At 39.1% G+C, this 27202-nt stretch overlaps 1 protein-coding gene across 1 annotated transcript; it reads right to left on the bottom strand.

Annotated features, from left to right (window-relative positions):
- Positions 1-23338: 23338 nt before the first annotated feature.
- Positions 23339-27002, bottom strand: LOC134790334 (organic cation transporter protein-like). Its single transcript, XM_063761103.1, has 6 exons — positions 26105-27002; positions 25669-25900; positions 25096-25351; positions 24381-25010; positions 24004-24185; positions 23339-23545 (listed from the first exon to the last, which is right to left on the bottom strand). Exons 1-6 carry the CDS (start codon positions 26260-26262, stop codon positions 23339-23341), a joined length of 1665 nt encoding a protein of 554 aa, XP_063617173.1. The 5' UTR covers positions 26263-27002.
- Positions 27003-27202: the final 200 nt, after the last annotated feature.

Below are 27202 nucleotides of genomic sequence, written 5' to 3'. Positions count from 1 at the left end.
TCGTTTGGTTTGAAATTAAGAGGGTAGTGTACCACACTTAGAACTTAATGGACAGTTCTTATTTTGTATTTTTTATTACAATGATTTTTAGCGAATGAAGATGTAAAGGAAAGTCAAGTGTCAAGTTACGCGCTATCGCATAGTTTAAGTAGTCAATTGTTTAATTTTAGTTTAGGCTCAAAGTTCTAACAGTAGATTGAGTAAGCAGAAATGTTAACTTATTCTAGCTAGCCGAAAACATCTTAGCAATCCCACAAAAACATTACAAATCGACATTTCACAAACACACCTACCAATCCAGAAAACTATTAATACAAAACTGCGACGTGACAGCGAACCATTTGGTCATTTATCACAGGACAAGTCCCGCGATATTTCAAGCCGTGTGGTCACCCTAGTGCCTATGATGGATAACCGCCATATTGCCCAATGCTGGTGGGCAATAAATCAAAAGCTGTGGACAGAGGAGGGCGAAAAATTTGGCGGGCATTTTTGTGTCATGTGATTTTTAATGAAAATGGAAAACACCTTGGGAGCTTTTAATAATGTCTCAAGGGATAATTTATGGGAAGTCGAGTCAATGAAATACGTCAACGAGGTTCGAAACGAGGGAATGAATTCGAAATCATAAATCGTTCTTCTTACCTACTTCTCAATACTTAATTTTCCGCAATTTATTAACTTTACCACAGGGGTTTGGACGGACCTTAAAATTTTAAGTCGTCGTACAAGATCTTATTTGTAGAGCTATAAGAGCGTGTCATATATTTTTGCGGCCTTCGAACTACCCATATAACCATTCCAGTCGCAGAATCACAAAGTGGTAACTAAATGTCAGATGTGTCGTAACAGAGTCCACACAATGTGTCTAGAATTGTTTCGAAACAAAGTGTCGTCGCCGTGTCTACACTTTTCCGTAACAAGGTGTCGACACATTTGTGTGCACTTTGCGTGCGGTTTGCGACTAAATCTGACAGCAAATTTGTGACAGCAAATGTCAATATAAAATACCTCTTGAAAACCAAGGTTTGTCAAACTACTATTAGTGTCTCGTGTGCTCGTAATTCTAGTAAGTCATCATGGGCAATGCAAATGATAATAATCGACCAAAACCATATAAACACCCAACACCCATCAACCTTTTACAGAAAAGTTTTTAAAGAAATGCAATAAGCTACTTTAATAGGTCAGGCAACGAATGCTCCAAAAGTTGTAGAGGGAAATGCTCGGAACACAATTTTTGACTCCGTAACTCGGTTTGACAAGTTAGGAGGTGAACATATCAAAAGTCCCCGGCCGTAGCCCTTGAGCGGGGGGGAGAGAGGGGGCTTTGAAGGTCCCATTTTCCGGTTTTTCGATTATATCTCGGAAACTATGCATCTCAGCGACATGGCCACTTATACAAAATGAAAGTTAATTTAATTTGTTACAAGTTTATTCGGTAAATTTTTTCGATATGTTGAATAGTTTTTGAGATATCCGCTCTTGAAAGTTTATTTAGGGCTCTCAATTTTATCTAGATATATCTATATCAGTGAAGGTGCTAGGCCGTGTTTGGTATCGTTTTCGTATAAATCTGGGGTGCTGAATCCATTTAAGGTATCACATTGACACCATTCCACAAAATAAAAATAAATCTTTTTAGGGTTCCGTACCTCAAAAGGAAAAACGGAACCCTTATAGGATCACTCGTGCGTCTGTATGTATGTCCGTCTGAATACACAAAATAGTTCTTTACCTATAGATGACAGGAAAACCTATTAGAAATGTGCAGTCAAGCGCGAGTCGGACTTAATGTACGGAACCCTTAATACGCGAGTCCGACTCGCACTTGGCCGGTTTTTTTGAAACTCCTCTTGACGCTTAACCGCTGAACCGATTTCGTTGAAATTTGGTATAGAAATAGTTTGCGTCCCGGAACAGGACATAGGATAGATCTTATAACCAAAATCATCTTTTGAAGGTGTGAAAAGTGGCGTGGAAATTTGTACGGGAAATCAATAACCGCTGAACCGATTTATATGAAATTTGGGATGGTCTACATCTTTGATTTAGTTAAAAATGATAAAAAAACATGACTTCAAACCTAAACTTAACCCGTGGAGCGCCCTACTTTCACACGTGTTATAGTAACTCCTATAGGAGTTCCATACTACGGTAATACTGGGGCGCTCCACGGGTTAAACAGTATTAACTTCAAGAAGTCAATTCTGAATTCACCCCTACACCTCATTTCACACATTTAAAGGATGATTTTTGAGATAAGTTATTATGTCCTGTCTCGGAACTCAAAATATATGTGTACCAAATTTAAATTAAAACTGTTCAGCAGTTTAAGCGTGAAGAGGAGTTTAAAAGAAAGTATTTTAATAAGTTTATATGTTTTTACTTCGGAATGGTGTCAATGTGATACCTTAACTAAATTTGGTACTGCGAATTTATACGAAAACGATACCAAACATGGCCTCGTAGCTTTACTGTTGTAGAAGTCAAAATAAAATTGAGAGCCCTAAATTCTTATTACTTGGCCAAACTTGTGTAGAAGGAAAAGGTAAAATAAAAGTCTTCGGCAGGAATATAAGACACAAATATATATTTTTTTGCGTTACTATTTCAATCATCAAATATAAACATACCTTGATTATATTATTCTAGTGAGATCCTCATAGATAAACAAAAACATTTACTTAAAAAATTACAAGGTCGAAATGTCACGGAACTTGTGAGAGTAATATGTGAAAAATAAAAACTTTTATGACAAAAAAATCTGGACACAATTTAAGAATCACCCAATTGCGTCGAGGAATCATCTGTATTTTTGCTTGTTTCATTACCTCCTCGCTTCTTTTTTGTCCTTTGTATTCTGTAGCAATTTGTTAGATCTGAAAATAAAGATAACTTGCGTCGTCACGGATGTCGATTTATAGGTTTTAGGGAGTGCAGAATTCGCGAAAAAGATGATCATTTTATAATCCAAGATGGCGGCTACGTATTTTGTCATAAAAGTCGTCATGAATATCGTTTTATAGGTTTTAGGAAGTGCCGATTTCGAAAATGATGACCAGTTTGGAATCCAAGATAACTGCCGTGCACTTTGTCATAAAAGTCGTCATGGATATCGTTTTATAGGTTTAAGGGAGTGCAGAATTCGAAAATGATGACCATTTTGGATTCCAAGATGTCTGCCGTGCACTTTGTCATATGACCCGTCATGGATGTTGATTTATAGGTGTTAGGAAGAGTAGAATTCGAAAATGATGACCATGACCAACGTGCACGGCAGACATCTTAGATTCTAAAACGGTCATAATTTTCGAATTCTCCACTCCCTAATACCTATAAATCGAGATCCATGACGACTTTTATGACAAAGTGTACGGTAGACATCTTGGTTTCCAAAATGGTCATCATTTTCGAATTCTGCACACCCTAAAACCTATACATATAGTAGTTCGCCCCGAACTGTGAACTCGCGGTTCGCCAAACAGATCAATTGAATGCAGTGCTACTTAGTCTGAGATGGGCATTTCGTAATTGATTCCTGATTCCACGATTACTTGAAATTACTTTGTAATCTGATTACCGATTCCTAGATTACTTTGTAATCTAACAATACCGAATTACTAAGTACAATTCCATTTGAGAATTCAGGAATAAATTTTTCGAATACTACAATTACTAGTAATAGAAATCAATGTCGCTTCTTCATTAGGTACAGGAATATATATTACTTGATTCCTTTCAGATTACATTTCGTACTACTACATAAGTACTATCAAAAGTACATTTCGATAGTAGATATAGATGTTGTTGACTTACTAGGATGCATCTACCGATAACTTATTTGAAACAGGTGTGCAGATTTCGAAATTGATGACCATGACCAATAAAACGACATCCATGACGACTTTTAACATAGTACATGGCGGCCATCTTGGATTCCAAAATAGTTATTATTTTCGAAATCTGCGCTCCCTAAAACCTATAAAACGACAGCCATGACGACTTTTATGACATACTGCATGGCCGCCATTTGGGATTCCAAAATGGTCATCATTTTCGAAATCTGCGCCCCCTAAAACCTATAAAACGACATCCATGACGACTTTTATGACATAGTGCATGGCCGCCATCTTGGAATCCAAAATAGTCATCATTTTCGAAATCTGCGCCCCCTAAAACCTATAAAACGATATCCATGACGACTTTTATGACATAGTGCATTGCCGCCATTTTGAAATTGAAAATGTTATCATTTTCGAAATCTGCGCCCCCCAAAACCTATAAAACGACACCCATGACGACGTTTATGACATAGTGCATGGCCGCCATTTTGGATGTCAAAATGGTCATCATTTTCTAAACCGGGGCCCCCTAAAACCTATAAAACGACATCCATGACGACTTTTATGACATAGTGCATGGCCGCCATCTTGGAATCTAAAATGGTCATCATTTTCGAAATCTGCGCCCCCTAAAACCTATAAAACGACACCCATGACGACTTTTATGACATAGTCCATGGCCGCCATTTTGGAATCCAAAATGGTTATCATTTTCTAAATCTGCGCCCCCCAAAACCTATAAAACGACACCCATGACGACTTTTATGACATAATGCATGGCCGCCATTTTGGATTTCAAAATGGTCATCATTTTCTAAATCGGGGCCCCCTAAAACCTATAAAACGACATCCATGACGACTTTTATGACATAGTGCATGGCCGCCATCTTGGAATCCAAAATGGTCATCATTTTCGAAATCTGCGCCCCCTAAAACCTATAAAACGACAACCCATGACGACTTTTATGGCATAGTGCATGGCCGCCATTTTGGATTCCAAAATGGTCATCATTTTCAAAATTGGGGCCCCCTAAAACGTATAAAACGACATCCATGACGACTTTTATGACACAGTGCATGGCCGCCATTTCGGATTCCAAAATGGTCATTATTTCCGAAATCGGCACTCCCTAAAACCTATATATCGACACCCATCTCGACTTTTATGACAAAGTGTTTTGCTACCATCTGCATGCAAGACATTTCTATTATTTTTACGTACAAAAATGCCCCCCTGTCAACTTTCAATCGAGATTTAATCGATAATTTATTCGATTAATATTCAGATTAATTCAATTTCAATCTATGTTACGTCGACTAAACTAATCGCGATTAAAATTTAAGAATTAACTTTTTTTATTCCATTAATTAGTCGAATAAACAGTTAATCGATTAATGCCCATCTCTGACCACGGCATTTTTACACTTTGAGAATATCTGAAAACGAATGAACACAAGGAGCCATTTTGCAAATCCAGTAACTTTGTTATTACTTTTGACAGCGCGTGTCATGTGTCAACACAGAGTCGACACAAAGTCGAAACATTGCAACTACTTTGTGACTGCAATATTTTTCAGCCTTAAACCATATTTATACATCATAATTAACAAGTTTCGTAGTATGTAAAGCGTTATTTCTGTTATTTAAGTATAGTATACGCATCGAAGTACTAAAAATGCTTCAAATAATATAGTTATGAACACAGGCACTGAGAAGTAAACAATTTCATTTCCGGCTAAACTAAAACAATGTGGTGGCGCGTTGATTATATTACACTTAGTTTATCAAATCACTCGAGCAGTTTAATTCCCCATAATAATTTAAGTCCTATTGTAATATAAATGCAAACAATATATAATTACGTCTTGTAATCCGTTTTAGAGATGGCGTATTAATGTCACTTATTTTTATTTAAGTATTTTTCCATCTGACAGTTTCCATTTGACAGGAACAAAATGAACGAATGAACGAATGATTTTGGCATAAAGTAGTCGCAAACCCGAAACAATGTGTGCACACGGCGACCACACTTTATGTCACTTTGTGTCATGTGTCGACCCTTCCCCATTTCTGGTAACTGTGTCGACACGGCGACGACTCTGCGACTGGAATTGTGACCGAAACAGACGGTGTCGACACAAGATGTGTCAACACCGCGTCGTAACGGCGACTGGAAATGGTTGTATGGGTACTGTACAAATTATACTTTAGCACCAAGACCAAATAGGCCGTAGTGAGCAGCCTATCGAGATTGTGCCATCTGCGCTAATTTATATCGGTTAGTTTATTGGAGTGTCTTGGGTTTAATTAATAGTTTAATTTGTGGACCTATTTATTATAGATTTAGTATTTGTGCTGAGAAGTTATTCTGGTTGAAACTAAATAATATTTTGGCAATGTTTTAGTTTATTACGAGTACATAGTTGTCATGGTCAAAATGACATGAATAGCATTCATCAATTTTTGGTTTAAAAAGTTTTGTCGGTACGTATGTTGTTGAATGAAGTGTAAATGAAGAATATTTAAGTTGGGTACTTAAATAATCGTACATAACTTTAACTCTGGGCAATGCGACATGCAGGTTCTGTCAGGAGTCAGAGGAGACTGCTATTCACATTCTCTGTTCCTGCAGACAACTAATGTCAAAAAGAAGTACCTACCTAGGGCGACACATACTGGAACCCTATGAGGTAGGTACAAAGCATTACGGCCCAAAGAATCTGTAATTTCCTGGATTCAACGGGCATTCGTAGCGAACTTTAAAGGGCCGTCACAATCGATCACAGCTTGGTCGAAGTGGCGCTCAAAGGCCCACAACACCCCAATAATAATAATAATAACTCTGGGCAGCTGTTAAAATGATTTACCATTCATTTTCATTAAGAATGATGAGTTCAGATCAGAACACCTATCTCGCTTAAGTAATCCGGTTGATTGGATTCAGACTCTAGCGCGAACCAGTACCCGTACCATGAGTCACTGACAGTGTCAAAACTGACATATAGGTACCTACGCTAACGTTTACGTAATTTCTTGATAGCGTTTATGTTATGTCAGTGCCAAACTGGTGGTAGCCACAAAAATATCGTTTCATTTTCTCCACTGCACCCGCGTTCCAGTTAAACCTACCCGTTCTTTTTAGGGTTCCGTACCTCAAAAGGAAAAAACGGAACCCTTATAGGATCACTCGTGCGTCTGTCTGTCTGTCCGTCTGTCACAGCCTATTTTCTCGGAAACTACTGGACCAATTAAGTTGAAATTTGGTACACATATGTAAATTAGTGACCCGAAGATGGACATGTTTTTTTATAATTTTAAAATACATAGGTTTGAAGTTATCTAAGAAAATAGCCAAAAAATTACCATTATCCCCCTTTATCTCCGAAACTACTGGGTCTAAAATTTTGAATACACATAATAGTTCTTTACCTATAGATGGCAGGAAAACCTATTAGAAATGTGCAGTCAAGCGTGGGTCGTACTTATGTACGGAACCCTAGAAACGCGAGTCCGATTCGCACTTGGCCGGTGTTTTTTAATTAAGTACCAATTTACAAATTGTATAATTGCATTTAATATTGAAAAATCCAGAATGAAGTGTCAACCATAAATCTCCGGGTGAAGCCACTTGAAATGGCCTGAAGTTTTTCGAACAACAATCTATTAAGGGCACGATAACGCGATTCGCTTTAAAATAAATTGATTTTATTCAAATTTCTACTAGGGCCGTGTTTGTGGAGATTGCTATGGGTAGATTTGAATAAAAATTAAGATTTGGATGCGGTAGTTTACCTTTTTAATGAGCTTAGAATAAATTAAAAAGTGGAAAAATTACTGTCTTGACCCATATGGTGGAAAGATTTGCTGGCTATGGAATGGATGAGGTCTCGGTGGTTCAAATGGCATGACATTTCAACCAAAAACGTCACTTTTGATACTGACAGATGTGATCCAGATCAAATTTTCGGCTTGTTATTAAAATCAGAATACGTTAGCTTGGAAAAAAAACTTCTAGAATCAGTGTGGAAATAAAAGAGTCGCGGAATATAACCAACCAATTATTTATTTATCGTATGGCTTCGTTACATGTCACTGGATTCAAAAATTTATTAAGCATGCTAACAACTTATAATTAAAATTTCGCCCTCGTCAGGTAAGCAGCCGCTTCTTCAGCCAGGATATTGAAGTCATTCACATTGCCCATATATTTATTACAACCAACCAATACAAACCAATTAATACGAGTTCATTCTATTGTCTCTTCTCTTTCCGCACAGACTCTAATATACCGCATCCACAAAACATGATACGATGTTCTGTAAAATCTCCACTCGACGCTTGTAATTGAAAAGTTTGCGCGCGATGTAAAGCGATTTATAAGACAGACGGACTACGGACTGCGGCCTAGGGTTGCGCAGTTCATCTAATTTGACGGGTTGAACCCTAACTCAGTCATCTTAGAATTTTAACTGTCGTGAGTCGTACTAACGCTTGTCGCTCGTCGCTGGATGCGGGTGGCGCAAGACCGGTCATTGTGGCACTCTTTGGGGGAGGCCTATGTCCAGCAGTGGACGTCCTCTGGCTGATATGATGATGATGATGATGATGAGTCGTACTAACATTAAACTAATTTCACGCACGTGTCTTTATTCACTCACTCGACAGAGAACTTAGGGCGCGGCCAGTGCCAGTGTGGCCGCACTCTTAAATCTCCATTTTCATACACGAATAAAGCTGAGCACCGGTTCACTTTGCCCCTGTGCCATACATCGTACCTACCTACGCTCCTGTAGGTACTCGTAGTGTTCCGTTTTTCTTTTTGGCCCATTCACTTTACTCGCGGTTTCAGAGAAATCCCCCTTCCACTAACGATTCGTCTGTGAAAAGTAGGTACACCGTGCTAAAGTTACAAGTGTCCATACGTTTCAGTAACCACTTATTATCTTGCAGGTTGTATACTTTTTCACCAACGTGAAATCACGTTACGTGATATATAAAATGCTACTGTATTAGTCGAATCTTATTGAATAACGGAACACTGCACATTTTTTCAGTGTTTCGTGATCGCAACAGATACAAAGGACATCTCGAACAATTATTCTGCCCGACATGACAGCCGGCTTAGCCGAGATTTATGAACTGGGGTCAAGCCATCTTTACGGGCTGTCGAGGACCTTTATTTGACTCGCGAGTTACAGTAACTACTGCATTATATCCATAGCCCGGTTTTCCGGGGGCAAAAATATAATTTAAATAGTGTATCTTCTTGAAATAAATATTTTCATAGAAAGTAATTTAATTTATTCTTTAAGCAAAAATGTACAGTGCTAGTGATTAGCTAAGTATCGACTCGAGTGTTATCGATATGGATAGCAAGCAATTTCTAAATGATAATAACAAATGTGACTCATCCTTGAATGTAAAATGTGCCTATACTTTTCTTCGCACTGGATCATTGTTGTTTAATCGTTTATATATGAAAACTATATCACAACTTCATCTTAGTGTTACAAAGTGAAAGTCCTCACGGTCTACTTTAAATCGTCATCACTATACACCTTACAAAACAAAGTCCCCCGGCGCATCTGTCTGTTTGTGTGTTTGTATATTTGTTCACGATAAACTCAGAAACTTATAATATTATTTATGTATTTTATTTACTTTTGGACGTTTTGGTTAGTTTACTTTTAAAATGTTACTGTGCATTCCGTAAGTTTGTCTATCTAATTTGAACTCTCCCCTCATCTACTCGAAGGTTAGCTGGAAGAGATCCCTTACAGGGATAAGTTCGCCTTTGTACCTTTATTTCTGTAAATATTATGTAAACCTGTGTTGTGTACAATTAAGTGATAACTACTACTAGTAGTAGTAGTAGTAATCACTTAATTGTAGTAATCACTACTTACTGAACAGATTTTCTTACAGTTTTCACCTATCGATAGAAGTGATTCTTTAGGAAGGTTTGTGTATAATTTGTTAACCCGTGCAAAGCCAGGGCGGGTCGTTAGTACTTATATATTAGAAGCTATTTCCGTTTGTTCAGCGTTTTTCATGAGTGAGTTAATTGAATTGATTGCAAATACATATACATTATTTTGACCACCCACCTCAAACACATAAACGTTAAGCGTTTATACAGATATTAGAAACGCATTTCACGCGCAAGCCATACAAAGCCGCCCCAACACTTAAACACATACCATTCAGCCACAATTTCGTATTTACGGGACCCTATATGAGCTAAGGAGTAATAAAGGTCCCCTACATAATCCATAATTCTTTCTGAGGGCAAGGGCTAAAGGCTGATCATAATTCTCCAATAACACAAATTGCATTTTTAACACTGGAAAGGTTTGGTAGGAATGTAATGGAAAGAAATGAAGCTTAGGTCAGGCATTTTTGGAAAGAAATGCACCATATGTGTGGCATTTTGTACTGTTTAAACCAAGACGATTGCCGATATAGAGGTAACACGACAGTTTTAGGGTTCCGTACCCAAAGGGTAAAAACGGGACCCTATTACTAAGACTCCACTGTCCGTCTGTCTGTCTGTCACCAGGCTGTATCTCATGAACTGTGACAGTTGAAATTTTCACAGATTATGTATTTCTGTTGCCGCTATAACAACAAATACTAAAAAGTACGGAACTCTCGGTGGGCGAGTCCGACTCGCACTTGTCCGGTTTTTTTATCAAATAGTATAATGGTTAAGCTTATATCGCGTATACTTAAGCTTCTAAATTACCTCCGAAGTTTCGAGCATGGCATTGGATGCCTGGATGGTCGACCCACTGTACTCGTACTCTCCACCCGAAAATCATGTTTAATTTTCCTCATTCTAAAAATGTTCTTAAAATACGATAAGCCTATATATTATTTTCTCACAACCCAGCCTTACACGTAAACATTTACCCGCAACCGTCTTTTACTGAAAAAAGCGGAAACTGGGTTAATCCCAAAATCCTTTATACTAAATGATATACGCCGCATCCGTACAAGCGTACCAATTTCAATTTACGAGTGGCCACGCTATAAAATTGGCACGTGATCGCCGAGACAAATAAGTGGATCGCTTATGTGTATTACTAACAGTGGCCGGTTGTGCGGTGATGGAGATGAGAGAAGCGGAAGCGGAGTGGAAGCGGAGCGGGAGCGGAGTGGAAGCGGAGCGGGAGCGGAGCGGAAGCGGAGCGGAAGCGGAGCGGAAGCGGATTAGAAGCGGAGCGGGAGCGGATTGCATGGAACTACCGAAAATTGTTCTGGCGGTATCTAGAGTTTGCACTTTGACGCATTCCTGACGTGATAAGGAGCAAATAATGTTGTATGACTTTTGGTCGAATTCGGCAAAAAAAGAGTTTTTTTTTGTGTGCGTGTGTACTCGTATATACACCCGACACTTTATTTATTTTTAAATGTTGGCGAAAAAAAAGCATTACAAGGACTAAATAAAGTTTTTATTTTTTATTTAGAGATTAATTAGGCGAGTTTCAATTAAAACTTTAATGTCGCAGCCAAAATAGCGTTTTTCACTGAGTTATTACAGAAACAAATTTTCACAAGAATTGTCATTATCTCTAAAGGGGCCCACTGATTACCAGTCCGCCGGACGATATCGCCCTGTTAGTTAAACGCAAAAGATGACAGCTCCGAACAACTGACAGGCTGATATCGTCCGGCGAACTGGTAATCTGTGGGTTCCATAAAACAAGACCGATTTCAGAAATCTTTGTAGGTACGACATTTTAGTCTCTAAATGCGGTCAAGAATACACCTTTAAAATCTGTCTGGTTATTCGAGCCCACGGTGTACCTATACGTACTTTAACCCGGGAGGTGTTTTGTTAACAGATTTTTTTTATGAAATGTGGCACTATTATATCAACTTGAAGCCATGATAATAATAATGATCGAATAATCGTACGCTTTTGTCGCTTCCTGTAATCTCGCCCGAAAGCACATGTGGCTATCAAATTGGACCGCAAATGACAAACGGCTGCTGTAAACTGACACAAATATACATTTGCCACATTACTGTCCAGTTTCAATTACAATATCATTAAATTTAATTATATTATACGACTTATGTCAGATTATTTGATATTCTGTCAGTTGCTCTTCGAGGAAGGAAAATAATTCACATTATTAAACTCATCTGCAAAGATATTTAATTAAAGGTGATGTTCAAATTGCAACTGCAGCTGCATTACTGTTGCGACGTTACTGCTGCGGCCTTGAGACGGGGGCTGCTGCAAGTAGTGTGTAGCTTTCTAATAGAGCCCGACGGCTAATCCTATTGTCTATTGTTAAGTAAAACCGCTCGTGCTACATGCCACAACCACCTGCATAAAAAATCGTTCGTTCACTTTACCCAGGTAATTGAATTACAACTCTTATGGAAACTGCAATAAGATTCAAAATCAACTAATGGATACATATTTATGTTACGATGTGTGTGGTCCGTTCAACTCGCCGGCACTCAGTACTTCCGTTACTGAGTGCCGGCGAGTCGAACGCTACAGAACCAGTCTAAAATGTGTCATCGAGATGCGTAACAAAGGCGCGTTATCGGAGAGCGCACCTACACTGGTTTTTTGAGCGTTGGACTAGCCCGCGCTCAGGTGCCAAATAGAATAATTAAGACCCTTTTTTGCAGGTAAGTAGCACGTGCGGTTTTACTTAACAATAGACAATAGGATTAGCCGTCGGGCTCTATTAGAAACCTTCAAACTATATCTGTCAATTTTAATAGTAGCGGATGAGACTATTCGTCAAAAGTATCGATATTTTCTAATATCTTTACAAGAGATATGTCTCATGCATAAAGCAGTTAGGGCCACTTGTACCATTCATTAACCCGGGGTTAACCGGTTAAACCTGGAGTTACCACCGTTACCAGTACAATTTGACACTGGGTTAACGGTTTAACCGGTTAACCCCGGGTTAGTGGGATGGTGCAAGTGGCGCTTAGAAGGCTCGGCGATACGTTCTCTTTTCTGATCCTAATGGCGTATTTAAGTGCCTAAAAGAAAATAAAGCGCTTGTTCGAGGGATTAATAGTCTAGTGGCATTCAAAATTATAGTTACTTCATAACAATTATATATTATTACTCAATCGAACGTACACTACATAATTAAGGGCACACTTTACCAACAATTCAAGTTAACCCCCCAACTGCCCGCGGCGTCAATGGTGGCCTAATTGCGTTGCCATTTATTTACTCTAACGATTATCCGAACTGCGTTAACGGCAGCTGGCTGTTCACGTGCGAAATGACAGTTGTGCAAGGTTTGGTTAGGCCCACTTGCAGCATCCCACTAACCAGGGGTTAAGCGGTACTGGTAACCATGGTAACTCCACGTTTAACCGGTTAACCCCGGGTTAGTGGAATGGTGCAAGTGTGCCAGAGTTGGAATGGCGAGGCATGGAAAGACATGAATGTTTCAGTGGTCAATAGTTAACACTCTGTATCTCCAAAAAAAACTGAACAAGTGCGAGTCGGACTCGCGCACGAAGGGTTCCATGCCATTACGCAATAAACGGCAAAAAAATCACTTTTGTTTTATGGGAGCCCCACTTAGGTACCTAAACCATAAACATTTATTTTATTCTGTTTTTAGTTTTTGTTGTTATAGCGGCAACAGAAATACATCATCTGTGACAACTGTCTAGCTATCACGGTTCATGAGATATAGCCTGGTGACAGACAGACGGACAGTGGAGTCTTAGTAATAGGGTCCCGTTTTTACCCTTTGGGTACGAACCCTAAAAAGAAAATATAGGCTTCATAGGCACTACCCACTAGGCCAGACAGGTGGTAACAATAAAACCTAAAAGTACTAATTAGGCAATGTTCTTGCTAAAGTTGACCCGGACGGAGTCGAACCGGCGACCGCGAGCAGTCATTTATTAGACGTCGGCTCCAGCCGTCGCCGATAGAAAGATGACGATATCGTATCGATAGTTGAAGATGAAACGAATATTAGATGCGGAGGAGTATGGTCACCTTCACCCCTTAACCCCTTTAACCCTGTTTTAAGGTGTAAGTACATAAATGGTTTGATACCCTAACCTTAAAAATCGATACACAGTGGGAAAGAGCGCGCAAGGAATACTGAGATAGATGAGCGACTGAGCGAGTCAAAACCTCAGTGAGTTGAGGAGTCATCAAGAGAATCATCAATCAAAAGATATATTCATTAAAATCACTCACTCGTGAACGACACATGTCTACTTCATGGGCAGGGCCACTACCTAACAGTACTAAATAGGCAATAATCTTGCTAAAGTTGGCCCGGACGGAGTCGAACCGGCGACCGCGAGCAGTCATTTATTAGACGTCGGCTCCAGCTGTCGCCGATAGAAAGATGACGATATCGTATCGATAGTTGAAGATGAAACGAATATTAGATGCGGAGGAGTATGGTCACCTTCACCCCTTAACCCCTTTAACCCTGTTTTAAGGTGTAAGTACATAAATGGTTTGATACCCTAACCTTAAAAATCGATACACAGTGGGAAAGAGCGCGCAAGGAATACTGAGATAGATGAGCGACTAAGCGAGTCAAAACCTCAGTGAGTTGAGGAGTCATCAAGAGAATCATCAATCAAAAGATATATTCATTAAAATCACTCACTCGTGAACGACACATGTCTACTTCATGGGCAGGGCCACTACCTAACAGTACTAAATAGGCAATAATCTTGCTAAAGTTGGCCCGGACGGAGTCGAACCGGCGACCGCGAGCAGTCATTTATTAGACGTCGGCTCCAGCTGTCGCCGATAGAAAGATGACGATATCGTATCGATAGTTGAAGATGAAACGAATATTAGATGCGGAGGAGTATGGTCACCTTCACCCCTTAACCCCTTTACCCTGTTTTAAGGTGTAAGTACATAAATGGTTTGATACCCTAACCTTAAAAATCGATACACAGTGGGAAAGAGCGCACAAGGAATACTGAGATAGATGAGCGACTAAGCGAGTCAAAACCTCAGTGAGTTGAGGAGTCATCAAGAGAATCATCAATCAAAAGATATATTCATTAAAATCACTCACTCGTGAACGACACATGTCTTCATGGGCAGGGCCACTACCTAACAGTACTAAATAGGCAATAATCTTGCTAAAGTTGGCCCGGACGGAGTCGAACCGGCGACCGCGAGCAGTCATTTATTAGACGTCGGCTCCAGCCGTCGCCGATAGAAAGATGACGATATCGTATCGATAGTTGAAGATTAAACGAATATTAGATGCGGAGGAGTATGGTATACCTTCACCCCTTAACCCCTTTAACCCTGTTTTAAGGTGTAAGTACATAAATGGTTAGATACATTAACCTTAAAAATCGATACACAGTGCGAAAGAGCGCGCAAGGAATACTGAGATAGATGAGCGACTGAGCGAGTCAAAACCTCAGTGAGTTGAGGAGTCATCAAGAGAATCATCAATCAAAAGATATATTCATTAAAATCACTCACTCGTGAACGACACATGTCTTCATGGGCAGGGCCACTACCTAACAGTACTAAATAGGCAATAATCTTGCTAAAGTTGGCCCGGACGGAGTCGAACCGGCGACCGCGAGCAGTCATTTATTAGACGTCGGCAGCAGCCGTCGCCGATAGAAAGATGACGATATCGTATCGATTGCTGAAGATGGAATTAATTTTAGGTGTGGAAGGATTATTGTCAACTATAATAAGCCCTTTAACCTTGTTTTATGTTGTAATAGTATTTCATTCAGAATAGTGCTTGCCAAATGGTTGCTCAAATGGAATTACCTCACCCCATGGCGACTATAAGCGCCACTTACACCATTCCGCTAACCCGGGGTTAACCGGTTAAACCTTTTTTTTCTCGCAGGGGTAAATACATTTACGTATCTCACCCCCGGGCTGCGAAGGCCCGTTGGGGATGGGGTGGTATGTGGGACTCGCTCCTCCAGTTACCATGAATACCAGTGCAATTTGACACTGCGTTAACGGTTTAACCGCTTAACTCCGGGTTAGTGGGATGGTGCAAGTGGCGCTAAGAAGGTTTGGCAATAAACGTACAGAAAAAAGACCTAGAAAATTTCATAGGAACTTGGAAAAATTATAAAGCGGCCACGCAAATAACAATAATGTTCTAATTTTTAACAAGCAGAAACGTCTGCGAACGATGCTATTAAGCGGAAAAATTACTGTCTTGGATGAGACTTGCACTCCACTTTTAAATTTATTCTAAGCTTAATAGCATCGTTCGCAGACGTTTCTGCTTGTTAAAAATTAAAATTAGTATGGGTAGCACATCGTAACTGGTGAATTTCCAATATGACTTGGAACTCCGGTAGCCGTTTAAGAAGTGTAACACTCTTGCGGTAGATGTCGCTAAGGTCCCCTTGACCTATAATATGGTGGAAAAATTTGCTGGCTATGGATGAGGTCTTGGTGGCTCAGATGGCGCTGGAGTATCCATCCAAAGGCCGTGAGTTCAAGTCTCACCCAAGACAGTAATTTTTCCACTTTTAAATTTAACAATAATGTTCGTTTTATTTTTAGTTTAGAAATCTAAACTCCATAATTACTTAGACCTGTTGGTATATGTAATTTTGCCGCAGGTATCATCACGCGTCAGCGCATAGTTAATATAACTGCATCTAGTTTTTGTAATAGACTCAGAAAACTGACTTGGGGGTTTTAAAAACAGCTCCTGAAACTGATTCCCAATACTGACGAATCTACCTCAGCATCTAAGCCCTTAATGCCTCAGGGTGTCGCATCGCAATAAATTACCAACCGCCGTAACTTAACGGCAAATTAAACAACAATCCCCACGTTTCCCGGCCGGGGTGAATAATTTTACAACTCACAGTATTGCTGGCCTGATTCGGAAATAATTTTAGTTTGATGTAGAATTTGATAGTTTATTTGGAAGTTTGGGAATAGTGATGAGACCTTTTTGTTGAAGTGATTTTAATTGTAAAATTGTTTTAGCTCACTATAACTTTCCGCGTCGTATGGTGGTCGGGAACACCCAAATATTCCGAAATATGTTTTTCCGACTTTCATAACCTCGATTTTCATAATCACGATTTTTTATACGTCCGAAATATCGAAATCACGACTTTGAAAACCACGAAAGAAGAAAATCACGACTGCGCTATTTCCGAATACTTAAAATCCGATTGTCATATGAACGAAAGCTTAAAGTTCCGATTATTAAAAAATCCGAATTTTTTTTTTCCGAATTTGTCTATTCCGAAAAATCATTGACCGATCGGAAATAAAATAATTCGGAATTCAGATTTTCGATCTTTTGTAAACTCGGAATAATGAAATTCGTGATTTTCAAAAGGGAAGTAATTAAATGGTCAGCCGTTTTTAAAATTGATCTGCAAAAAAAAATGCATTGAAAAGTGGGTTAGGATAGAACTGCAACCTTCACAGAAGCCAACTGCTACTAAAAAAGTGGCTTAGGTTAGAACTGCGACCTTTACGGAAACCAACTGCTACTAGAAAAGTGGGTTAAGTTAGGTTAGAACTGCGACCTTCACAGAAACCAACTGCTACTAGAAAAGTAGGTTAGGTTAGAACTGCGACCTTTACAGAAACCAACTGCTACTAGCGAAGTGGGTTGGTTAGGTTAGGTTAGAACTGCGACCTTCGCAGAAACCAACTGCTACTAGAAAAGTGGGTTAGGTTAGAACTGCGATCTTTACAGAAACCAACTTCTACTTGAAAAGTGGGTTAGGTGAGGTTAGAACTGAACCTTCACAGAACCCAACTGCTACTAGAAAAGTGGCTTAAGTTAGAACTGCGACCTTTACGGAAACCAACTGCTACTAGAAATGTGGGTTAAGTTAGGTTAGAACTGCGACCTTCACAGAAACCAACTCCTACTAGAAAAATGGGTTAGGTTAGGTTAGAACTGCGACCTTCACAGAAGCCAACTGCTACTAGAAAAGTAGATTAGGTTAACTGCGACCTTTACAGAAAGCAACTGCTACTAGCGAAGTGGGTTAGGTTAGGTTAGAACTGCGACCTTCACAGACACCAACTCCTACTATAAAAATGGGTTAGGTTAGGTTAGAACTGCGACCTTCACAGAAGCCAACTGCTACTAGAAAAGTAGGTTAGGTTAGAACTGCGACCTTTACAGAAAGCAACTGCTACTAGCGAAGTGGGTTAGGTTAGGTTAGAACTGCGACCTTCACAGAAACCAACTGCTACTAGAAAAGTGGGTTAGGTTAGAACTGCGATCTTTACAGAAACCAACTTCTACTTGAAAAGTGGGTTAGGTGAGGTTAGAACTGCGACCTTCACAGAACCCAACTGCTACTAGAAAAGTGGCTTAAGTTAGAACTGCGACCTTTACGGAAACCAACTGCTACTAGAAAAGTGGGTTAAGTTAGAACTGCGATCTTTACAGAAACCAACTTCTACTTGAAAAGTGGGTTAGGTGAGGTTAGAACTGCGACCTTCACAGAACCCAACTGCTACTAGAAAAGTGGCTTAAGTTAGAACTGCGACCTTTACGGAAACCAACTGCTACTAGAAAAGTGGGTTAAGTTAGGTTAGAACTGCGACCTTCACAGAAACCAACTCCTACTAGAAAAATGGGTTAGGTTAGGTTAGAACTGCGACCTTCACGGAAACCAACTGCTACCAGAATAGTGAGTTAGGTTAGGTTAGAATTGCGACCTTTACAGGAACCAACTGCTACTAGAAAAGTGGGTTAGGTTAGAACTGCGACCTTCACAGAAACCAATTGCTACTAGAAAAGTGGGTTAGGTTAGAACTGCGACCTTCACAGAAACCAACTGCTACTAGAAAAGTGGGTTAGGTTAAAACTGCGACCTTTACAGAAAGCAACTGCTACTAGCGAAGTGGGTTAGGTAAGGTTAGAACTGCGACCTTCACAGAAACCAACTGCTACTAGAAAAGTGGGTTAGGTTAGAACTGCGATCTTTACAGAAACCAACTTCTACTTGAAAAGTGGGTTAGGTGAGGTTAGAACTGCGACCTTCACAGAACCCAACTGCTACTAGAAAAGTGGCTTAAGTTAGAACTGCGACCTTTACGGAAACCAACTGCTACTAGAAAAGTGGGTTAAGTTAGAACTGCGATCTTTACAGAAACCAACTTCTACTTGAAAAGTGGGTTAGGTGAGGTTAGAACTGCGACCTTCACAGAACCCAACTGCTACTAGAAAAGTGGCTTAAGTTAGAACTGCGACCTTTACGGAAACCAACTGCTACTAGAAAAGTGGGTTAAGTTAGGTTAGAACTGCGACCTTCACAGAAACCAACTCCTACTAGAAAAATGGGTTAGGTTAGGTTAGAACTGCGACCTTCACAGAAACCAACTGCTACCAGAATAGTGAGTTAGGTTAGGTTAGAACTGCGACCTTTACAGGAACCAACTGCTACTAGAAAAGTGGGTTAGGTTAGAACTGCGACCTTCACAGAAACCAATTGCTACTAGAAAAGTGGGTTAGGTTAGAACTGCGACCTTCACAGAAACCAACTGCTACTAGAAAAGTGGGTTAGGTTAGGTTAGAACTGCGACCTTTACAGAAACCAACTGCTACTAGAAAAGTAGGTGTAGGTTAGGTTAGAACTGCGACCCTCCCTCCCCTAGAAACTTACTGCTTACAGAAAAGTAGGTATAGGTTAGGTTAGAACTGCGACCCCTACAGTAAATAACTGTTTTTAAGAAAGTAGGTTTAGGTTACGTTAGAACTGCTACCCCCCGTAGAAACGTAGGTACCTTTATTTATTAACAACAAATTCGGAATATCGTTATTCGGAATTTAAAAAATAGGAATCACGTCAAATCGGAATTCAAAATTTCGGAATTATGACAATTCGGAATTCGTGATGTCAAAAATCGTAAATGTTAAATTCGGTGTTTCTCCCTATCGGAATTTTTATATTCGGAATTATGTGGTTCGGAATTTAAAAAATCGTCGGTTTTACTATTCGGAAATATAAAACTTCGTGATTTTCATCGTTCGGTAATTACGACAATCGGAATTTTGATGGGTCGAGCATTTAAAAATCGGAATAATAAAATTCGATATTTTAAAATTCGGCATAAAATATTTCGGAATTATGTAGTGTACCCATGGTGGTCCCTATGACAGTTCCTTTAAGTATCTTTTGGTTGGGCTTAATGTAAAAAATAATATACTTTTACCGTATCTTAAATGTTACATTTCGTGACTACTTGAAAAAAAACTTGTATCTAGTTCTGTCGATCAAAAGAAAAATGTGGTAACTACGAGTATGTATGGGATGCATACAGAGTTACTGCGTTTTAACTTTGAGTAGCAGTGCAAGATACGAGATTTTTTTTACGTGACGATATCTAAATAAATTGATGTGCTAAACTTGCAAAAAAATTCCACCAACATTTTACGTGGCAGCTAGTTATTCCATAAAAAATGGGATCCATTACCAAAAAGCGAACGGTAAGTAATAACGAAAAACTTATTAGTACAATCCGAGGTTCGAACCTGCGACCTCTGAACTTGAAAGTCGCACTCGCTTACTGCTACTAGGAGCCGGACTACTAGGCTACCATCGCTTTTTAGGGTTCCGCACCCAAAGGGTAAAACCGGGACCCTATTACTAAGACTCCACTGTCCGTCTGTCTGTCTGTCACCAGGCTGTATCTCATGAACCGTGATAGCTAGACAGTTGAAATTTTCACAGATGATGTATTTCTGTTACCGCTATAACAACAAATACCTACTAAAAACAGAATAAAATAAATATTCAAGTGTGGCTCCCATACAATATATGTGATTTTTTTCCCTTTTTTTTGCGTAATGGTGCGTAACCCTTCGTGCGCGAGTCCGACTCGCACTTGGACGGTTTTTCCCTCTACATATCAACATGCAGAGTTATTAATCGCCAGACATGAGTACGCATAATCCGCTCACACTACGGATTTGCATTTTTATTTGATTTTTTGACGAGCCAAAACATGTGTACGACAGAAAATAGCTTTAAGTAATTTATGGAAAACTGAGTGGCTTTGGAAAGTGGGTTTGTGTTTTTTATGAACTCGATTATACGCTCTAGTTTATGCAATCTCTCTAAGAGTAATAGGTTTTGTAAAGGAGTTTTTTAATAGGTAATTTACAGTTACGTTTACGAGGTGGAACAACAGTTCAATAGAACTTATTAGCAAGTAAAATAAATTCTAGGATGGCCTAACTCCCTAGCTCCCCACTACAGTCCAAAATTAACTCATTTAGATGTGACTATTATTTAAAAATGTCGTACTTAAATATGTATGTTTAAAAATAGAAACAAACTCAGACGAAAAAACCGGCCAAGTGCGAGTCGGACTCGCACACACACGACGGGTTCCGTACCATTATCTATAAAAACGGTCACCCATCCAAGTACTGACCCCGCCCGACGTTGCTTAACTTCGGTCAAAAATCACGTTTGTTTGTATGGGAGCCCCACTTAAATCTTTATTTTATTCTGTTTTTAATATTTGTTGTAATAGCGGCAACAGAAATCACGGTTCATGAGATACAGCCTGGTGACAGACGGACGGACGGACGGACGGACAGCGGAGTCTTAGCAATAGGGTCCCGTTTTTACCCTTTGGGTAAACCTACCCTACCCTAAAGGTTACCCTAAAAAAGATGAATGCTATTTACAGTTAAGTAGGTACTTAATCAAACACTTGTGGACCATAGTTGTAGGTTGTATTAGTACAAGGGCCGGTTTTTAGGGTTCCGTACCCAAAGGGTAAAACGGGACCCTATTACTAAGACTCCGCTGTACGTCCGTCCGTCCGTCCGTCCATCCGTCTGTCACCAGGCTGTATCTCGTGATCTATGATAGCTAGACAGCTGAAATTTTCACAGATGACGTATTTCTGTTGCCGCTATAACAACTAGTATTTGTTGTTATAGCGGCAACAAAAAACAGAATAAAATAAAGATTTAAGTGGGGCTCCCATACAACAAACGTGATTTTTGACCGAAGTTAAGCAACGTCGGGCGGGGTCAGTACTTGGATGGGTGACCGTTTTTATAGATAATGGTACGGAACCCTTCGTGTGTGTGCGAGTCCGACTCGCACTTGGCCGGTTTTATTTAATTTCGAGCGCTCTATTTCGTGACTTCCTTCACCTTCTATGCTATCTCGAAAACGAAACGAAAACGAGTGGTCAATAACTTGGTTCCCAATTTCTACAGATTTTCCAGTGTTGAAATCGAGCGCTCTAACGTTCGTGCCACTATTTATATTTTTTATATTATACCTTTTACACAATCCCCAATCATTCTGTAACATGAACTGACCGCAAAAAGCGAACTCAACAACGATGTCACAAGGCAGTGAAAAACTACATTATTTCCTTGTGCACACAATAATTCTACGACGGTTTATTTCCGAGTCCTGCTGATTTATGGCAGTGCGGAAATTGACTGGCGACCATCCTTTATCATCTGTGTAGGTTGTTGCTGTAATGTTTCCTCTAAACATGACTGGTTAGAGCAGCCATTCTCAAAGTGTGCTCCGCGGACCCCTAGAGCAAAGCCTCTGTTGGGGCTCCGCGAGAATACTTAATACTTAGTAATAAGAAAAAAACGCGGCCAAGTGTGAGTCGGACTCTTTTAGTTTTATCATTCTCTTATTTTAGAAGTTACAGGGGGAGGGGGGGGGGGGGGTACACACATTTTACCATTTGGAAGTGTCTCTCGCGCAAACTATTGAGTTTAGAAAAAAATTATATTAGAAACCTCAATATAATTTTTGAAGACCTATCCATAGACACCCCACACGTACGGGTTTGATGAAATTTTTTTTTTGAGGTTCAGATCTAAGTATGGGGAACCCCCAAAAATGTTGTTTACTATTTTTGTGTAAAACTCTAAATGCGGTTCACAGAATACATCTACTTACCAAGTTTCAACAGTATAGTTCTTATAGTTTCGGAAAAAAGTGGCTGTGACATACGGACGGACAGACAGACAGACATGACGAATCCATAAGGGTTCCGTTTTTTGCCATTTGGCTACGGAACCCTAAAAACAGCTATTCTGTAGGTATATTATGAACTGGACCACAGTAATTTTTAATTTTAGGCTCCGTCAAATATTTTGCTTTCCAAAAGGGGTCCGTCGCCAAAAAAATTTTGAGAACCGCTGGATTAGAGTGTTTTCACATTGTCCAATCCGATAACGGAGAAAACCAGCTGCTAGAAAATGCCCTACGGCATCAAGTGTACAAATGATCAAAGTTGTAAAAGTTCTCGAAAACTTCAGAAATGTTCGAAACGGAATATTCCGATGCCCATACAAAAATATAATACTTATTCTGAAATTTGGTAAACTTTTTTTTGACACACATGTAATTTCATCATTTTATTTTTGCATTACTTAATAAACAATAACTAAGTCGTATAGCACAAACTAAGAAAATTGAATGAAAACTTATGATGATAAATAAATAAAACGTTATCTGATAATAAAACACTGACTCAACTTATCGAATAAACTTTACTTCTAAACACAAGCGTCCTCAAGCACCGCAGGACGGACGAATCCTTCCCGAGCTGGGATGCCTGTTCCATGGTGTCGGGCAGAGTGGCGCCCAGGGTCTCCGGAGCCAGCAGCACCAGCAGCCCGGAAACCAGTGCCATCACACCGAAAATCAGGAATGGGAGATGTTCCCACGTATGGGCACCCTGGAAATATAGCTCATCTACACTTGAATAGATAATACTTATACTTTTACGAAAGAAAAATTAAGAATAAGAGGAAGCTCAAAAGATGCAGAAAAATTAAGGGCAGATAGCATGGTTGGGCATGTGAAACGACTAGGAACAACCCAATTTATTCTTTATCCTCGCGTTATCTCGGCATTTTTCGACGGATCATAAGCCTGGGGTCCGCTTGACATATAATCCCAAGAATTGGACGTAGGCACTAGTTTTTACGAAAGGGACTGCCGTCTGACCTTCCAACTCAGAGGGGAAACTAGGTCTTATTGAACATCCCAATTTATTGTAATTATTAAATATGAATGACGATGACAGGTGCTGGTACCAAACGAAAAAGACCAAAAAATGCGCTCGGCGCTTGTTAGTGCTATGTCGCAAAATTATAACTATTATAAGAGAACCCTTTCAAATGAGATACTCACTAAGCCAGGCATAAGCGGCGCCACGATGCTTCCAACTTTTCCCATCAGGGAGGAGTAAGCGAGAAAGCTGGCCCGATACCGCGTTGGATACATCTCGGCGGTGTACACATAGAGTGATGTCGCGACGCACGAGATGCACATCTTGCCGATCAGGTAAACTGATAAAGACAGCCAGTAATTTCCTGAAAAATGACACAGTTGAGAATATATGAACGACAAGGTATATAATACGTATATGTAGAATTAAATGAGCGTTTAGTATATTAAAAGTCAGAGAGCTAGTCTGTTTTTTTTTTCTTGATACGATATTATGTCATATTTCAACTTTAATGGCCCAAAGAAAAGCAAAAACTAGAATAAAAGAGGACTTAACTTACTACTGGATGTAAATATGAACGCAATTTGACAAGCTCCACTTATCCAAAATCCTGCCATTACTAAAGCTTTTCTACCAATTCTATCCATTAGCAACACAGACAGCCAGTCACCTGGAATCTGGATAGCAACTGCAGCTATAAAGTTCAGATATTTGTTGCCAGATATCCCCACAGCAGAAATCGTTAAGCCATAATGCATTAAACTAGCCGTAATCCACCACATTGGTGTTACTAAACAACGCAGTAATATCGGCTTATGTTTGAAAACTAAACACACTAGCCAAGGTTCTGAAGAATGTTTCTCTTTCTTTTCAAGAATGTCTTTTTTAGTCTCCGAGAATAATTTCATAGTATTTTCTGATATGGAACTCCCGTTCATTTCAGCAGCTTTTTTTAAAATGACCAAAGATTCATCATAGCGACCTTTGCTCATCAACCAACGAATAGATTCTGGCGCAATCCAAAAGTAAATTATAAATAATAGTTGAGGTACGTAGATCATAAGAATCAAATGTCTCCAATAAGGCTCTGTCCAGGCTATCAGACCTAAAATAATTTCTCCCACAGCGGCACAAGTACTTATGGTGACACCAGTTACTACTCGATATTTAGATCGCGCGTATTCCATAGCTGGAATAAAAGATAGAACATTTTAAGTATCTATGTAGAATTATTTGGATCAACAATGTCATAGTAAGGTATAACCAAGACAAACCTAAAATATAAGCACACGTAAAAGAACACGATCCAAGAAGATATTCTACAAAAGATAACAAAGTGTAGCTGGTATAGGAGTCGGCAACACATGTCAATGTCCCAGTCCAGGCCAGGTTGAAGGCAGTCAGGGCAAGTGCCAGCCGCCGGCCCCAACGGTCAGCCACAAACCCTTTTATAGGCAAAGAAATCATCAAGCCCAAAATTCTGGCTGACCCGACTAGATATGGTCGAAAATCGTCGCAGGCTAGATTGAACTGTAATCAAAAAATGTAAACTTCACTATGTACCTACTCGTATATTTCAATTATTTGTAAGAAAATACAATGTAAAATACGTTCAGCACCTGAACTAAAAGCACTAAATTATTTCAGGATGTACAATATTAGGATAGGATAATCATGGCGCAAAAATGTCAGAAGGGCTGACTCCAAATAAAATACTCAAAAGAATAATGATGACTGTTAATACTTACTTACTTACTTAGGGCTTACCGCGCTGATGGTGGAATTAAAAGTTCTCCTATATTATGGGGTTTATGGTTATTTTATAAAAAATACTTTACAAAAGGTACCTCGAAATAAGCCGAATTTTTCTGCTCATAAACATACTCCTGGCATTGTACCGAAGCGTTCTTGTCAAACAAGGTTTCCACGCACGATACAGAAACTGACGTGTTTACTCGTATTGGTGGAAAACGATGGCAATTATCGAAGGAGTCGCCTGATCTTGGCACCGCTTCCAGGATCCAAGGCGGAGAGAATACGTCTGGGGCAGTGGTATCCTCGCATTCGGGAATTAAACATCTGGAATCACTCGAATTATATTTTGTTTTATGAATGTTACAAACAATAGTGCCATCAGCATCATATTTTAGATTTTTTAATTAAATTTAACTGATTGTCTTTGGAATACTTATCCGTGAACGCATTGTAATCAAATTTACGTTTTTATAAATACAGAATTTTATTAAGCTCTAGTTTTAACAATCTCTAATGTCATACTCATACCTTGTTCTGGACTTCGTTAGTGTGAACAAGTAGGAATACATCTGCAGTCCCGCCATCGATGCCACAATAGTACACAGCACCAACACTTTGATCTGAAACTTTCCCCAACCCACTTCTTCTACTAGTATCCGATCCAGGTTTATATTATCCTTAGACATCGTGTGTGCTTGTATGTAAACATATACAGATAGATATACTATTACAATAAAAAGTAGGAAAGTGATATCAGTGCCTTTACTTTATTATTATACTAGTATGCGTGTTTTGCCTATGCGTAACATCGTACAAATGAAAAAAAAAACGTTTACCAAAAACAACCTATTTATAGCACGGATAATAATATAATTAATTATGTTTAAACAATATCCGTATATAATATATGACGTACGAAATATGTAAATTGAGTCAATTGTAAGAGTATCTCCTTTAAATAACAATTAAAATTCCAATGCCATTTTCATGGGTTTTCCGACTCGGGCAAGGGCATTTAATTTTGTTTTGTGTCAATAACAAATATAAACACATATGGTGTGTATGTATGATATGCAATTTATTACAGTATATTCTTCGTTAATCTATATGATTTAATATTATTGATCGTTATCATTATTTAAACCAGTTTCAGTCAGCAACGCGTTCTGGATTTTAATATCACAAAGAAATTCTTAACCCAATATTTATTAAATTTAAACTCGCCGTGTTTATTCTTTCAAAATGCAATAACATGCATTCATTTATCATTATAGCAATCATAAACTATAATGCCTACAATTTCATCCCCTAGTGACGTCCCCTCGCCTTAGAAAAATTCCAGATGTCGGTCTGTATGTAATTGAGCAGGGAAATTTATAGTTTCGACGGTTAACCAGAAGAATGTACTTATACATAATTATGTGGTGTTTTTTTTTGCATTAGAGAATGAAATTTAATATGGCGGAATTTAGGTTTCTTGAATATTTTATTTATTTATTTTAAACTGTATTGCATATCAAAAAAGTACAAACGGCAGACTTAATGCTTCATGGCATTATCTACCAGTCAATTATATGGGACAAACAGAAAAATTACAAGATTTTGTCTGATCTATTGTTATTATTT

This window comes from Cydia splendana, chromosome 5, assembly GCF_910591565.1.
Source record: "Cydia splendana chromosome 5, ilCydSple1.2, whole genome shotgun sequence".
NCBI lineage: Eukaryota > Metazoa > Arthropoda > Insecta > Lepidoptera > Tortricidae > Cydia > Cydia splendana.
This window is presented reverse-complemented; position numbering and strand designations above follow the sequence as displayed.

What these genes read in the sequence shown, in the direction of transcription:
- LOC134790334 (XM_063761103.1), bottom strand. Translation starts at nt 26,262, where the DNA reads ATGTCTAAGGATAATATAAACCTGGATCGGATACTAGTAGAAGAAGTG. An exon ending in CTAACGAAGTCCAGAACAAG is followed by an intron (nt 25,901 to 26,104) that starts GTATGAGTATGA and finishes GAGTGATTCCAG; the next exon opens with ATGTTTAATTCCCGAATGCG. An exon ending in GTTCATATTTACATCCAGTA is followed by an intron (nt 24,186 to 24,380) that starts GTAAGTTAAGTC and finishes GTCATTTTTCAG; the next exon opens with GAAATTACTGGCTGTCTTTA.